Here is a 14,076-nt window from a genome sequence, read left to right on the forward strand (position 1 = left end):
AAGTAAGCATGTTAAGTGGATGGGCTGCATGTAAAATGAATAAAAAACTCATTTAAAATACAGAAGGTCAATATGATTGGTGTAATGAGAAGGATACAAGTGAAACACAGAAAAAGGCACAGATAATTAGGTACCATTTTGTTGAAGGTTCATCTAATATACGTTTAGAAGTTGAAGCATATTGAATACAATTAAAAGCTTCTGAAGGGGTTTAGGCAAAGAAGAGGTATTATCGCAATTCTTTTCTAGAAAGCTGATTTAGATTGCAAAGTGAAGACAATACTGACTGGAAGACCTCAAAATGAACATCAAGAAAGCAAATATGAGACTGTTCAGGAATCCTGAAAGGAAAGATCCGGAAAGAGTTGACCACAGATAACAGGAAGTAGAGGGATTCAAGGGATAGCCTTTATGGTAGAGAAATGCCAGAAAATCTGATGTGAGTGTGGAATGTTAAATGGGTAAAATTTAAAAATGAGACAGGTTTTGATTTGAAATGGGAACATCACCAAGGTTAGAAATGGAGGAGGCATGGCTGGTTTGGGTTAAGATAATGTTAGTTTGAGAAATGTGCCACTGTAAGTTCCTGTGAGATATCCTAGAAGAAATGTGCAGGAGGCAGTTGGATGTGTAAGGTTGGAGTCTACGTGAAAGATTGGGATGGGACAGGGGCATTTCACAATTGTTGGAAAATTTTAGGCATTGGAGCAGAGGGTTTTCACATGGGAATTTTTGGAAGGAAAAGTAAAAAGTCTTCACATGGAAAGATAACTTGGGAAATCCCTGTATTAGTAACTCCAGCTGGGAAAGAGTAGCTGGAGAAGGCAAATTGTTAGAAAGAAACCAGGAGACAGGGATTTCCTTGAAGCCCAGGGTATGCAGGCTCCTTCTTATAGCAAGAAGGACTGATGAAATATAAAGAACTTTGTAACATGCATGTAACAACTCATGTGGATTCAGCAAAGAAGGTTCTGGGGAGATAAAGAGCAATCTCATTAAAACAGGAATAAAAGAGAGATTTCACTGATTGGAAGAATGATTGAGAGTTCCATAAACAAGTCCAGTGAATGTATACCTGTGAACAAGAAATAGGCTTTTTTGGAGTAAAAATGACAGCACAAAAGCCAAGACATCGGGTCAACCGAGTACGTTTGTTTTAATTTCAAAACTATGTGCATGAACAAACCACGTTTAAATGTTGGGAGGAAAATAGGGAAAGATACAGTGACAAAAAGTGAGAAGAGAGGAATTAATACTGGAAGGTGGTTGTCTGTTGACCAATGTCTCTAAGGACATGTGGAAGTCAGCTAAGAAAGGGGGTGTAGAGCCTTGGGCAGGATGAGTTAAGCTGCACTCATACACACAAGGTTCTGGTCTGCTTGCAGTTTGTGGACGTGGAAGCAAACATTTTAGAAAGGTCTTATCTTATTCTAGGAAGTAATGTTTGCTATTATTTTCAGAAAGCGAGTTAGTCTGTAGCTGAAGTATCTGGGCATACAAGAGATGAAATGGATTTAGTAATGAGGATTCTTAGCATATTAGGCAGGACAATTATTAAATCACAAGTACCTATTATTAAGAAAACGTAGATATTTGGGGGAAGGAGTTAGAGTCAAGTTTTCGCTTCTAGTGCCAAAAAATAACCAAATGAGCAGAAAAGGGGATCAGGGGGCAGAAAGATGTCCCTAAATTTCTGTTTTCAAGAATGTACCCAATTGCTAAATGTCAGAGGAGAAATAGTAGATGATAAGACAGGGAGAGCCTGCTCTGTGATCTAAACAATCCACTCACCGCAGGGTTATGTGTCTCTGCGGAGGGAGATGATCCGTGCTGAATATCGGAAGGTGTACCACTTGCTTTTCGAGGAAGAGAGACGTTATTTAGAGAGAATGGAAAAAGAAAGCAACGAGATTTTACAACAACTCAGAGCAAGTGAGGACAGCATGCACCAAAAGGGAAAACTCCTAAGAGGAATGTATGAGGACCTCAAGAAAACGTGTCATAAACCAGACGTGGAGCTGCTCCAGGTAAGGGCTGAGGAGAGTCACGGGGCTGCCTGGACAACGTCCACAATCTCTTCGTCTGCCGTCACGCGTTGGCAGTGATGCTTTGTGATGCTGTGGGAGGGGTTTTACCTGTCTCGGTGATGCAGAAGTCCAAAGGGTATTCTTGCCATACGTCGCAACCCAAGTCTGAAAAAGCAGGTTAAACACAATCCTAGAGAATACCTCCTTCTCAAGCTGCAATATACATTCACTTACTGATGGACAGCCCCGAGAAGCTTGTTTGAAGACTATGGATGTGTATGTGGACCTGGCAAAAATGAGAAATTTCAGACTCTGTACAATTCATTTTCTCTTTCTGTTTCCGTGTACATGATACAATTTGCTGGAATTGGGGCTTACCCACTCTTGGGAATAAGTAATGAGGTCTCTACTGCGAATCTTGCGGCATATACTGAGTTTTTTTTTTTTTTTCTGTTTCTCTTTGCAGCATTTTGAAAACACTTTAAAAAGGTAAGTTTACGCCTATATTAAAAGTTTGAGAATTGTTTAAGAGTAATCAGGCTATTGGTGCTGAAATAGGAGCGTAATTTATTATGATAATAGAACCCATTTTATAATATATTTATTTTTCCATGTCTCATAAGGTAGAGACGCGTTTGTCATTTTGTGTAAGGTGGAGCTGGACAGGGCTCTGTGGAAGCGCGTGCGGTTGGCAGTTCTGGGCACAAGCTGCGTGTAGACAAAGCGCCATTTGCGATTTTAATGCTTAGAAACGTAAGAACACATTGAGGATGTGGCCCAAAGCTGTGACAGGCTTATGTGGGAGAAATAGGTGTTTCCGAGAAGCATAAAGTGGGAGAAGGGAGAGAAAGCCACGGGGCGGGCAGGGGGAGGACCAGGTAGGGTTTGGGCTCCCACGCAGCACGTGGCTGACTCCAGCTTCACGTGGAAAGGCTGTCTGTGGCACTTACGGAAGCTGGGACCTGGGAGCAGAATCTCTGCCCGGGCTAAGCTCCTCACCCCCTTGCTGTGCTTATATGGACACAGCATCTCGGTGGTGACCAGTGTGGATTAAAAATCAAAGTGCCCTCTGTAATGTCCTCAGTTTCCAGCCATTTTGCAGAACCGCTGCTTGGCTGTGAAGAACCAGATCCTGACATATTATGCCAGGATCAAAGTGTTAGGAGGTAGAATTGGGTTTAGTTTGCTCTTCATAAAATAAATGGATATTTGTTAAGTTTCCTCGTTTGTGGAGTTACATTCATAACCATTTACGATGCTAACTATGAGGATTTTAATGAAGCATCTTCATGGGGACGTAGATTAAATATAACCATTGTAATGAAAATGAACTCAGAAAGAGTAACTGACTGTTCTTTTTTGCAGGAGTGAGTCAGTGCAGCTGCACATGCCCCAACCTGTGGATCCACGGCTCAGTTCATGGCCCATCACGGGGCTGATAGAGAGACTCAACCATTTTCTTGGTAATAGACCGCCCTTTGGTGGGATAGCCGTACGTTCTCCTCAGCTAGTGCCTATGGGTTATGTTGCTCCATTGTACGACTGATGATTTCATATCTGGGCATTTTGTAACCCAGTTTGCCTTTGTGGAAAAATAATATATGTGGACCAACAAATAATATCTGGAGAAAACCCCAGTACAATAGTTTATGATAAGCTACCTGGAAGTAAGCAATAGGAAAAGATAGTTGATGTGTGCATCATGCTGAGGTTTGGTGTTAACTGTATGAAACATGTAAATCTGCATGAACATTCAGTATATTCCAGGTTTCGGGTTATGTGGTGATTACTGGCTGTGAGGTGAGTAGAGAGTTTTGTTTTCTAGAATGTTTCACAATAAACGCACTTTACACAGTACATCCTTTATTCACATAATACAAAAATACTTTGTATAAATCAATAGTGTTGAGAACAGAAAATGAATACTTCTACACAACCCCACAAAGTAAGCTAACCACTTATTGCATAATTTTCTTCTCAAAAATTACATTTGCTGAAAATTCTCACAAACATTCTACTTGTAAAAGACATGAATTTTTCTTTCCGGTTATTTTATCTTGATATATATTGGTAAAAGATACTTAAATACGAGGCAAAGTGACCACTCTTTAGGAATTATTATTATTTAGAGTTATTCTTATTTTCTGAGAAGAGAAGTTGGCTACTCCTTTCTGTTACTGTCAATTACTAATGATGTCCCAATTTTAAAAGTTTCAGAGGAAAAAAAACCAGAGCTTAGCAATATCCCTCTTCTTTATACATTTTAAGAAAATTCATAAATGTCTTCTATTTTGTCTCATTAATGATTTGCTCATTATGAAGACAGGCCCTGGCAGACAGTAGATTTCTAGAGCTTCCTCACTGCCCTGGCCCTTGTTTCCAGGGAAAGCTAGAAACCCAGACACGCTATAAAGCCCACGTCCATCAGGAATTGGTAACACTCCATGTTAATGGGACTGTTTCCTTCCTCCCGCAGTGCCCATTTTTTTTGAAAATGAAACAACGACCTGTCACATGCCGCTGTTTGAAGATCTGAGACGTTGGCTCTTCAGTCGCGATCATCCTGACGTTGTCACTAATGCAACAAGATCAAAATACTTTCTGGCATGGGGAGCCCAGACATTTACCTGTGGTCAGCATTACTGGGAGGTGGATGTGGGGAACTGTCGGAACTGGGCCCTTGGATTTTGCGATGATTCTTGGACAATGAGGAATGACATGGCGCTTGACTCAGAGGGGATTTTTCTACTCTTTTGTATCAAAGAGGACAACCAGTGTCGTCTCTTTAGCTCCTCCCCACTGTCGCCTCAATATGTAGAAAGGCCTCTGGGCCACGTGGGGGTGTTCCTGGATTATGAGTGTGGTGTGGTGAGCTTTGTGAACGTGGCCAATTGCTCCCTCATCTGCAGTTTCCTCTCACGTTCCTTCTGTCTTCCTCTCCGACCCTTTCTATGCTCTGCACCCTCGTGAGGAGGGACATGTCAGAAAGTGACCACAAGCGTCAGCTCAGCGAAGTGCCTGCTTGATGGTCTTCAATGTCTCCCTTTATCCAACCCATTGACTATTTTTAAAGGTTGATAATTACAAGCGTATACATTTGTTTCCATTGTATTTAAATAAAAACAATCTTTCTCAGAGGTTGATGCTATCTTTATTCTACGTGGTGTCCTTTCACTTGATTCTAAGGTAGCTGGAGGCGAAGAATACCTGAGTTGGTTTACTCGGCTGCATGGGTTAAAGCAAGAGCACAGGTTTCTTCTCACTGGCAGACCTGGAGTTCTCTCCTCTTTGCTCTGCATCTGCTAAGGTGTGTTTCTTCACCAAGTCTCAGCATTAAAATGTCTTCTTCATGGAACGCTTTTTTAAAGCTTCCGGACTAAATGAGGTCTCCTGATTGTATGGACTCAGAAGACCTTATACTCTCTGTAAAGTCCACAAGCTAATATTGCCCCTCTCCTCTTGTTTACCCATTATATGAGAAGATATATGCCAGGCTAATGTATAGATATACTTCAGCAGGTAGCACTGAGTTTAACATGTAATTGACATTCAATAAATGAGTAAATTCATAGATGTTAAAAGGCAGCAAATAAGAATATGCTCTATCACTGTCAAAAAACGTACTAAATGTAACCAAAATCAAATTTTTTTTTCAACGTTTATTTATTTTTGGGACAGAGAGAGACAGAGCATGAACGGGGGAGGGGCAGAGAGAGAGGGAGACACAGAATCAGAAACAGGCTCCAGGCTCTGAGCCATCAGCCCAGAGCCCGACGCGGGGCTCGTACTCACGGACCGCGAGATCGTGACCTGGCTGAAGTCGGACGCTTAACCGACTGCGCCACCCAGGCGCCCCCAAAATCAAATGAGAATACTCAGGAGTGTTATTTAATAGAAATGTGAATTAGGCTGCCTTTAAAATTGATAGGCTCAGCAAATTAGACACAAAAATACTTACTGAAACAGAACTTTGACAGAGATAATAAGACTGCATATTTTAGAAATTTTAATAATTTTAATGAAAATACCTGTAGTTACGGATAGCCTAAATTTATATGTACCCATGCAAGTTTTTGCTAATGATAATAATGAAGAGACCCATTTCATTAAAAATGGTTCTAAAGTTAATCAAATCATAAAAGATTGAAAGAAATGGTATATTAAACTATTATAACAATAAACGTATTTTATTATATTTTTTATCCAGAATCATATACATAATGCTGAATATTATTACATTTAATTCACTTACTGGAAGTTATAGGATACAATAAATAGAATCAGTATTTCAGATATACAGGTTTGATTAAAAGTCTGGCAATGTGTTTGTTAATGAGAGGATATCTAGGGTAGTCTGAGAATAACTGAGCCCACCCATGGGTGGTAAATCTCACCCAGGAGTTTAATGACAGATGATGCATGATGGATCATTTGACAGAAGCAATATGAACACACATATGCATACATATGAATGTACTATATGTTTTAATAGCATCATACACTTAATCACACTTATATTTTATATGTTTAATTGTGTATTAGCATAAAAAGATTAAGATAAATACAACAATACGGAGGAGTAGCAAACTTTTATTGCAGAGAGATAAATAAAACCAGCTAAATTGAAATGACGTGTAAATATTTTGTATTTCATTTCCTTATATTGCAGAAAATCAGTAGGAAAGAATGTGTTCTTGAGCATGAATTACTTTATGAAAGTGTCTTAAAATGAATTGACATTAATTCTTAATATTTAACAATTCACCAAAATATTGGTGAGGATACATCATAAAAAACCAACCAGCATTTATAGAAAGCATTCCATGTGTAGGCAGGAGCTTAAATTAATTCCATGAATGTCAGGAGCTTAAATTAATTACTCTTTCAGTCCTCACAATAATTATAAGTAGAATAAAGAGAAACGATTTATATTTCCAGATGAGGATAATGAGGAAGGAAGTACGAAATGAGTTTAATCATAATATGAACAATTATATGCCAACAAATATGATAACCTGGAACCCTGAAATAGATAAATTCTTAGAAACATACAACCTACCAAGTCAGAATCATAAAAAAATAGAAAATCTGAATGCCAGATTACTAGATTAATCCTTTCTAGATTATTAGTAAAGAGATTGAAACAATAATCAAAAACCTCCCAATAAATAAAAGTCCAGGACCAGATAGATGGCTTCAATGGTAATTTTTACCAAACATTTAAAGAAAAACTAATAACAATCTTCCTCTACCTCCCTAAATATTGTAGAGGAGGGAATTCTCCCCAACTTATTTTATGAGGAGGCCAATATTACCCCGATACCAAAACCAGACAAGATGCTACAAGAAAAAAAAAAATACAAGTAAATATCTGTGTTTAACATAGATGCAAAAATCTGTAACAAAATATTAGCAAACTGAATTCAACAATTCATTAAGAGGACCATACACTATGATCAGGTGGTATTTATTCCAGAGATACAAGGATGGTCCAACATTCCACAATTCATCAATGTGATATATACCACATTAACAAACTGAAGGATAAAAATCATATGGCCATCTCAATATATGGAGAGAAAGCATGTGACAAAATTCAACATCCAATCTTGATAAAAACTCACAACAAATCAGGTATAGATGGAATGTACCTCAACATAATAAAGGCCATCTATGAAGGCTGAAGCCGGTAACATACTCAATGGTGAAAAGCTGAAATCTTTTCCTCTAAGATCAAGAACAAGACAAGGAAACCCACTCTCCACCCTTTCATTCAACATAGTATTGGAAGTTCTAGCCACAGCAATTATTCAAGAAAGAGAAATAAAGTGTACCTAAATTAAAAAGGACAAAGGAAAAGTGTCATTATTCGCAAATGATATTATACATAGGAAACTCTGAAGACTACTAAAAAACTGTTAGAACTAATAAATTCAGTAAAGTTGCAGGATATGAAATCAGTTTCAAAATTCTGTTAACTTCCTGGGGCGCCTTTGTGGCTCAGTTGGTTAACTGTCCAACTCTTGGTTTTGGCTCAGGTCAGGTCTCACAGTTTTGTGGGTTCGAGCCCCGTGTCCTACTCTGTGCTGACAGTGCAGAGCCTGCTTGTGACTCTCTGTCTCTCCCTCTCTCTGTTCCCCTCGCCCACTTGTGCTCTCTCTGTCTCTCAAAATAAATAAATAAAATTAAAAGAAAATTCTGTACTTTCTATATAGTAATAATGAAGTATCAGAAAGAGAAATTAGGAAAATAATCTCATTTACAGTGCATCAAAAGGAATAAAATACCTAGGAATAAATTTAAGTCAGGAGGTGAAAAATCTGTACACAGAAAACCATAAGCCATTGGTGAAAGAAATTGAGGAAGACGCAAATAAATGGAAAGAGAATCTATGCTTATAGATTGGAAGAATATTGTTGAAGTGTCCATGCTACCTAGAGCAATCTACTGATTCAATGCAATACCTATACAAATTCCAATGGCATTTTTCACAGAAACAGAACAAATAATAAAATTTGTGTGGAACCACAAAAGACCTTGGATAGCCAAAGCAATCTTGAGAATAAAGAATAAAGCTAAAGGCATCCATCTCCCTGATTTCAGACTATGTCACAAAGCTATTGTGATGAAAACAGGATGGTATGGAGTTGAAAATAGACACAGAGATCAACAGAACAGAATAGAGAGCATGAAAATAAACCCACCCATGCGTGGCCAACTAAGTTACAACACAGGAGCCAAGAATATAAAGAAAAAAACATCTTCGTCAGTGAATGGTGCTGAGAAAACTGGACAGCCACATACAAAAGAATGAAACAATACCAGCATCTTACATCATGTACAAACATAAACTCAAAGTGGATGGAGGACTTGAACATAAGACCTGCAACCATTTTAAACTAGAAGAAAACATAGGCAGTAAGCTCCTTGACCTCAGTCTCAGAAATGATTTTTTGGGTCTGACACCAAAAGCAAATGCAACAAAGCAAAAGAAAACAAATGAGACTACGTCAAATTGAAAGGTTCTGCACAGCAAAGGAAACCATTGATAAAATGAAAAGGCGATGTACTGAATGGGAGAAAGTATTTAAAAACAATATATCTGGGAATGGGCTATTGTTCAAAATATATAAAGAACACATGCAACTCAATAGCAAATAAATATATAAACAAACAAACAAATAAAACAATCTGACCTAAAAATTGGCAGAAGAGCCTGGGTGGCTCAGTCAGTTCAGCGTCCGACTCTTGGTTTCAGCTCAGGTCATGATCTCACGGACCATGAATTCGAGCCCTGCCTGGGGCTCTGTGCTGATGGTGAGGAGCTGGCTTTGGGTTTTCTCTCTCCCTCTCTCTCTGACCCTCCCCTGCTCTCTCCTTCCCTCCCTCTCTCTCTTAAAATAAATAAATAAACTTAAAAAACTTTTTAAAAAGGGGACAAAATATCTGAATAGACATTTTTCCAAAGAAGACATATACATGGCCAACAGGTATACAAAATGATGCTCAACATCACTAATCATCAAGGAAATACAAACCAAAGTCACAATGACATAGCACCTCACATATATTAGAATGGCTATCATCAAGAAGACAAGATTTAATAATGTGATGGGGAGGATATGGAGAAAAAGAAACTCTGTAGACTGCTATTGGGAATGTTAAAGTGGTACAGCCACTGTGGAAAACAGTATGGAGGTTCCTTAAAAAATTAAAAATAGAACTACCACATGACACCGCAATTACACTTCTGTGTATTTGTCTGAAGAAAATTAAAATATTAATTTGAAAAGATAATCAGCACTTGCATGTTCATTGCAGCTCCTGGTGTAGTACACACTGGGGAGAGGGAGATGCCTCTGGTGCTGACACAACTTTGGTTCAGAGCCATAGGACCACTTGTTCCTTCAAGGGTGCTGCAGTCAAACATGGTACAATATAGATTATGTGCTTCCCAGCTTTGCTTTCCCTTGCCAAACACTTAGGAAACTACAGCAGGGATGGTGGTGGAGTTAGCTCCCATCCTTCAATTTTTCAATCACTTATTTTTTTAAAGTTTATTTATTTATTCTGAGAGAGAGAGAGAGAGAGAGAGAGAGAGAGAAAGAGAAAGAGAGAGAGAGAGGAAGCTCTGGTAGGGGAGGACCAGAGAGAGAGAGGGAGAGAGAGAATCTCAAGTAGGCTCTGTGCTGTCAGCTCACAACCCAATGAGGAGCTTGATCCCAGGAACCGCAAGATCATGACCTGAGCCAAAATCAAGAGTTGGAAGCCCCTCAATAACCTTTTTAAAAACTTTTTCTCCTGTTCTAGCCTCATTTTCTGTTAGGACAGTGTCTTTTCCCTGACTCCCTTGGGACCAGGAATTGCACGTCCCTGAAGCCCTAACCACCCACAGTAGACCAGCACTGTGCTGGATTTGGGGCCATGGAGATGGGTTCTTCTGCCCAACACAGTGAGGAAAGGAATGCCTGACAGTGCAGAGAGGTAAGGTGGCTGACACCGAGAGTTTTGAAAGCTTTTGCTGTATTTGTTCTTAAAGGGACAGTGCCTAGGGGCATTTGGCTTCTTGTACTTAGAGTACAGTGAAGAGAAGCCAGTGATATCAGGGAGAGGCATTCAAGGTTCTTCATGCATAGGGCAGCGTTCGTGCATCACCAGGAATGGGTAGGGCTCAAAGGAATCAGGAAGGCTCTTATGTTAGTGCCTGGCAGTCCTGGTTGGCCACTTCTAAAACAGTCGACACACAAAGGGTAGGTGGGAGGAGACTGAAGACAGGGATCCTCAGCCCCAGAGTGAAAAGATCTAAACCTGAGATCACCAGGCAAAGCAGAGCCAGGATGGACCACTGTGACTATGATCCTGGAATTCCCTGACCCTCTCTTCTTTCTTGGCCCATCACTGAGCAGTTTGCCCCAAAGCTCATGGGCTCCCGTCTCTTTTGAGTCAGATCTGTACTTAGAACCCATCAGAAGAGGTTTTCTTTCCACTAGGTACTTCTTGCCATGGGGATGTGATGGAGGGGCACTCATCCCATACCACTTGTTAATGGGGTCCACTCCTTGCAGTACAAAAAAGGTGAGAGCCTTATCTCCAGAAACTCAGGTGGAAGCCCTTCACCCCAACAACATCCAAACCTGGCTTACAAAGATTATTCAGCAAAACAAATATCTAGCAAACACCAATGTTAACAAATCTGACAGCCAAGAGTAAATGAGTAAATTCAATGAAAGATACACACTAGTGAAGCTAAAAATAAAAGAAAATTAATAGTTCTCTATTAAAGAATGTGAATCTGTGGTTTAATAAATTCCCCCTCTGACTTGGGTTTTAAGAAAACATGGAGTAGCAGGGATGGGATTTGCTCTTCTACCCCAGACAAGAAAAAGCCATAAATGTGGTATAAAACAACATTTTTCCAAGTTTCATAAGTAGCAGAGGAGAGTAAACAGAGAGAGGGAACAAATGAGGAGACCTCAAAGATGGTCTCATTTCACTCCCTGGAGATTTGCAGATGTAGCACAGTGGGGAGGAGGTCATACAGCCCAGGGGTCGCCCTGAACTGAGGAGATGGTTGGAAAGTCAAGAATGTCAAAGTGGCTGGAGTTCCCAAGACTGAATACTGTGGAAGGTAGAGCTGCACAGAGGAAGGACCCTAGAGGGTCGTGGAGGACCCCACTGCTGGAGTCCACAGCTGGGTGCAGAGCAGTGAATGCTTGTGAGGACAACACTGCAGGTCAGGGAAAGAACCTCCCCAGAGAGCTGATGGAGAAGTACCTGTGCACAGTCAGGGCTGCAGATGGTTCTCATCATCCCGAGAGGACAAGCCACACACTAGGGGGAGACCTGGTGGAATACACAGGAGAGTACTGTGCCAGTGGTGGGGGACATCCAGCCCATGTTAGAAGTCTCTGGCTACTTCTTACACAGTTTAAGAGCAAGTCTTCAAAGCTGGAGCCTCTCCCAGAGTTAATCCTACCACCCAGACAGGTCCTATGCATGTCCTCAAGTCAAAGAAGCAACAGAAAAGAGAACAAGAAAGGGGATTTAATCCCTGAACTGGGACAACAGAGGCCCTTTCCCTAGAGGAAAAAAAAAAGGCTCTCTCTTCGGGCAAAGGTCCCCTATTGCCACTCATGGCAGCTTTGTCACTGGGGCTGACCTTGCGTCAGGGCTGGGTGAGAAAAAGGAAGAAGTAAAGGATTTTTTTTCCCACACTTTGATGTATGAGGGGCCTCTCTTCCTGGTCCTTTGGCTAGAAGGGGGTGTTTCTTTGGGGGCTTTTGCCATATGCTCCTGCTGTGAAGTTCAGAGAAGTGGATCTTCCTTTCATCCAGTCAATGCTAGGGAAGAGAAGAGGAAAAAGAACTCCTTAACACTCACCCCCATTATGGGTAATTAATTATTCCAATGTTAACTCATCTCATTTCACATTCTATTCTTAATGCCTCAGAGTCCTCACATACAAAGTCCTTATTTTTGGTGCTCTGCTCAGCATGTCTACTTGTTATCTCTGGGTGAGACTTTGGAGATTTATTCCATTTTGACCAGTGCCAGAGGTCAACACCAAACTGTTAAGCATGCAGCAATTCTTGGAAACTTCCAAGAGATGAGAGCATCATCATATTGCTTTAAATAATCCCTAGGCAATTCTTTGAAATTTAGGATAGTTTCTTCACTACTACATCTTCACAGAAGTGAATTTAATTGCCAGAATATTACCTCTCTTCCAAAAGAATCTTGAGTAGGGAGAGAAGAGGAAGGGACAGAAGGAGAAAGGAAGGGGGAGAGACAGAGATCAATTCCTTCTTTACACAAAAGAAAAAAAAAACCTTTTTCCTTGTGATGAGAAATCTTAGGATTTACTCTCTTAACTACTTTCCCATATACCGTGCAGCAGTGTTAGCTATAGTCATCATTTTGTACCTCACATCCCTAGAGAGTTTGACTTTACTGTCTGGCTATTTTGCAAACTTCTAAGATATAAGACTGAAGCATTTTTTGAAGTGAAATTTGACTGTTGGCCATTTGATATTTTATGTGGTTGAGAACTGAGGTTGATTGAGGTTTATGCATCCTCCAAAATGTATATATGTATATTTTTACTATATGTAATTTCTTTAAAAATACTGCAGTATCCAAACTTCTAGGTCTTATTGTCTGTATAAGTATAACTCTGGTAAAAATTGTCTACATTCCTGGAATACTGTGCTCATCACCAAGAATGACCTACAGCAACACTAGGCAGTCAAATTATATACAATCTATATCTTTTCACTTAAAAGTCATTTCTGACCCATGAATCTGAACAGTAACATAATTCATTTCTTTATTCAACAATATTTCTCAGCACTTCCTATCTTACTGTGTCTACATTATCTTAACCTTTGTTGGTTATATATATAGCCTTTGCTTTTAATAATTTTGACATATTCCTTTTTTAATGTTTATTTATTTTTGAGGGAGTACAAGTTGGGGAGGGGCAGAGAGAGAAGGACAGGATCTGAAGCAGGCTCTGTGCTGATAGCAGCCAGCTCAATGTAGGGCTTGAACTCATAAATCATGAGATCATGACCTGAGCCAAAGTCCAACGTTCAACCGACTGAGTCATCCAGGTGCCCTGACACATTCCTTTATTTATCCAAATATTTTGTTGTATCTCTCATGTCCCCAGACTGGTGTTTCTTTCTTGGAATGTGCTATGAAGAGGAGTGACATTGGCTGTCCCTTCTAGTGATTTGCAAATTAGAAAAGAAGATCCAAATTCTGTTGTGAGTTTTACAAAGGGAAGGGATAAGCTGTTGTTGAGCTTTGTTATAATGTGACCTAAACTAGTCCAGTAAACTGAGAACTTATGGAGGGGGAAGTTAGCCAGATGAATTCAGGGAGAAGAGAATTCCACATGATATTGAGTTTTGACAAGAACTGTCTGGAAGGAGAATCCTCTGTGCTCTGCATTCATCCATTTAGCTAGTTTCCACATCATTGCATTCTTTCACCTTTAGCAAGCCCAGATAGCAAATGAAAAGTGAACATATCCCACACAATATAA

At 39.9% G+C, this 14,076-nt stretch overlaps 1 protein-coding gene across 1 annotated transcript; it reads left to right on the plus strand.

The window, feature by feature from the left end:
• The first annotated feature begins 1,820 nt into the window (after positions 1–1,820).
• Positions 1,821–5,165, plus strand: LOC101090384 (tripartite motif-containing protein 77-like). Its single transcript, XM_023239345.2, has 4 exons — positions 1,821–2,027; positions 2,494–2,516; positions 3,393–3,490; positions 4,504–5,165. Exons 1-4 carry the CDS (start codon positions 1,821–1,823, stop codon positions 4,995–4,997), a joined length of 822 nt encoding a protein of 273 aa, XP_023095113.2. The 3' UTR covers positions 4,998–5,165.
• The last annotated feature ends 8,911 nt before the right edge of the window (positions 5,166–14,076 follow it).

This window comes from Felis catus, chromosome D1 (assembly GCF_018350175.1).
Source record: "Felis catus isolate Fca126 chromosome D1, F.catus_Fca126_mat1.0, whole genome shotgun sequence".
Classification (NCBI taxonomy): Eukaryota; Metazoa; Chordata; class Mammalia; order Carnivora; family Felidae; genus Felis; species Felis catus.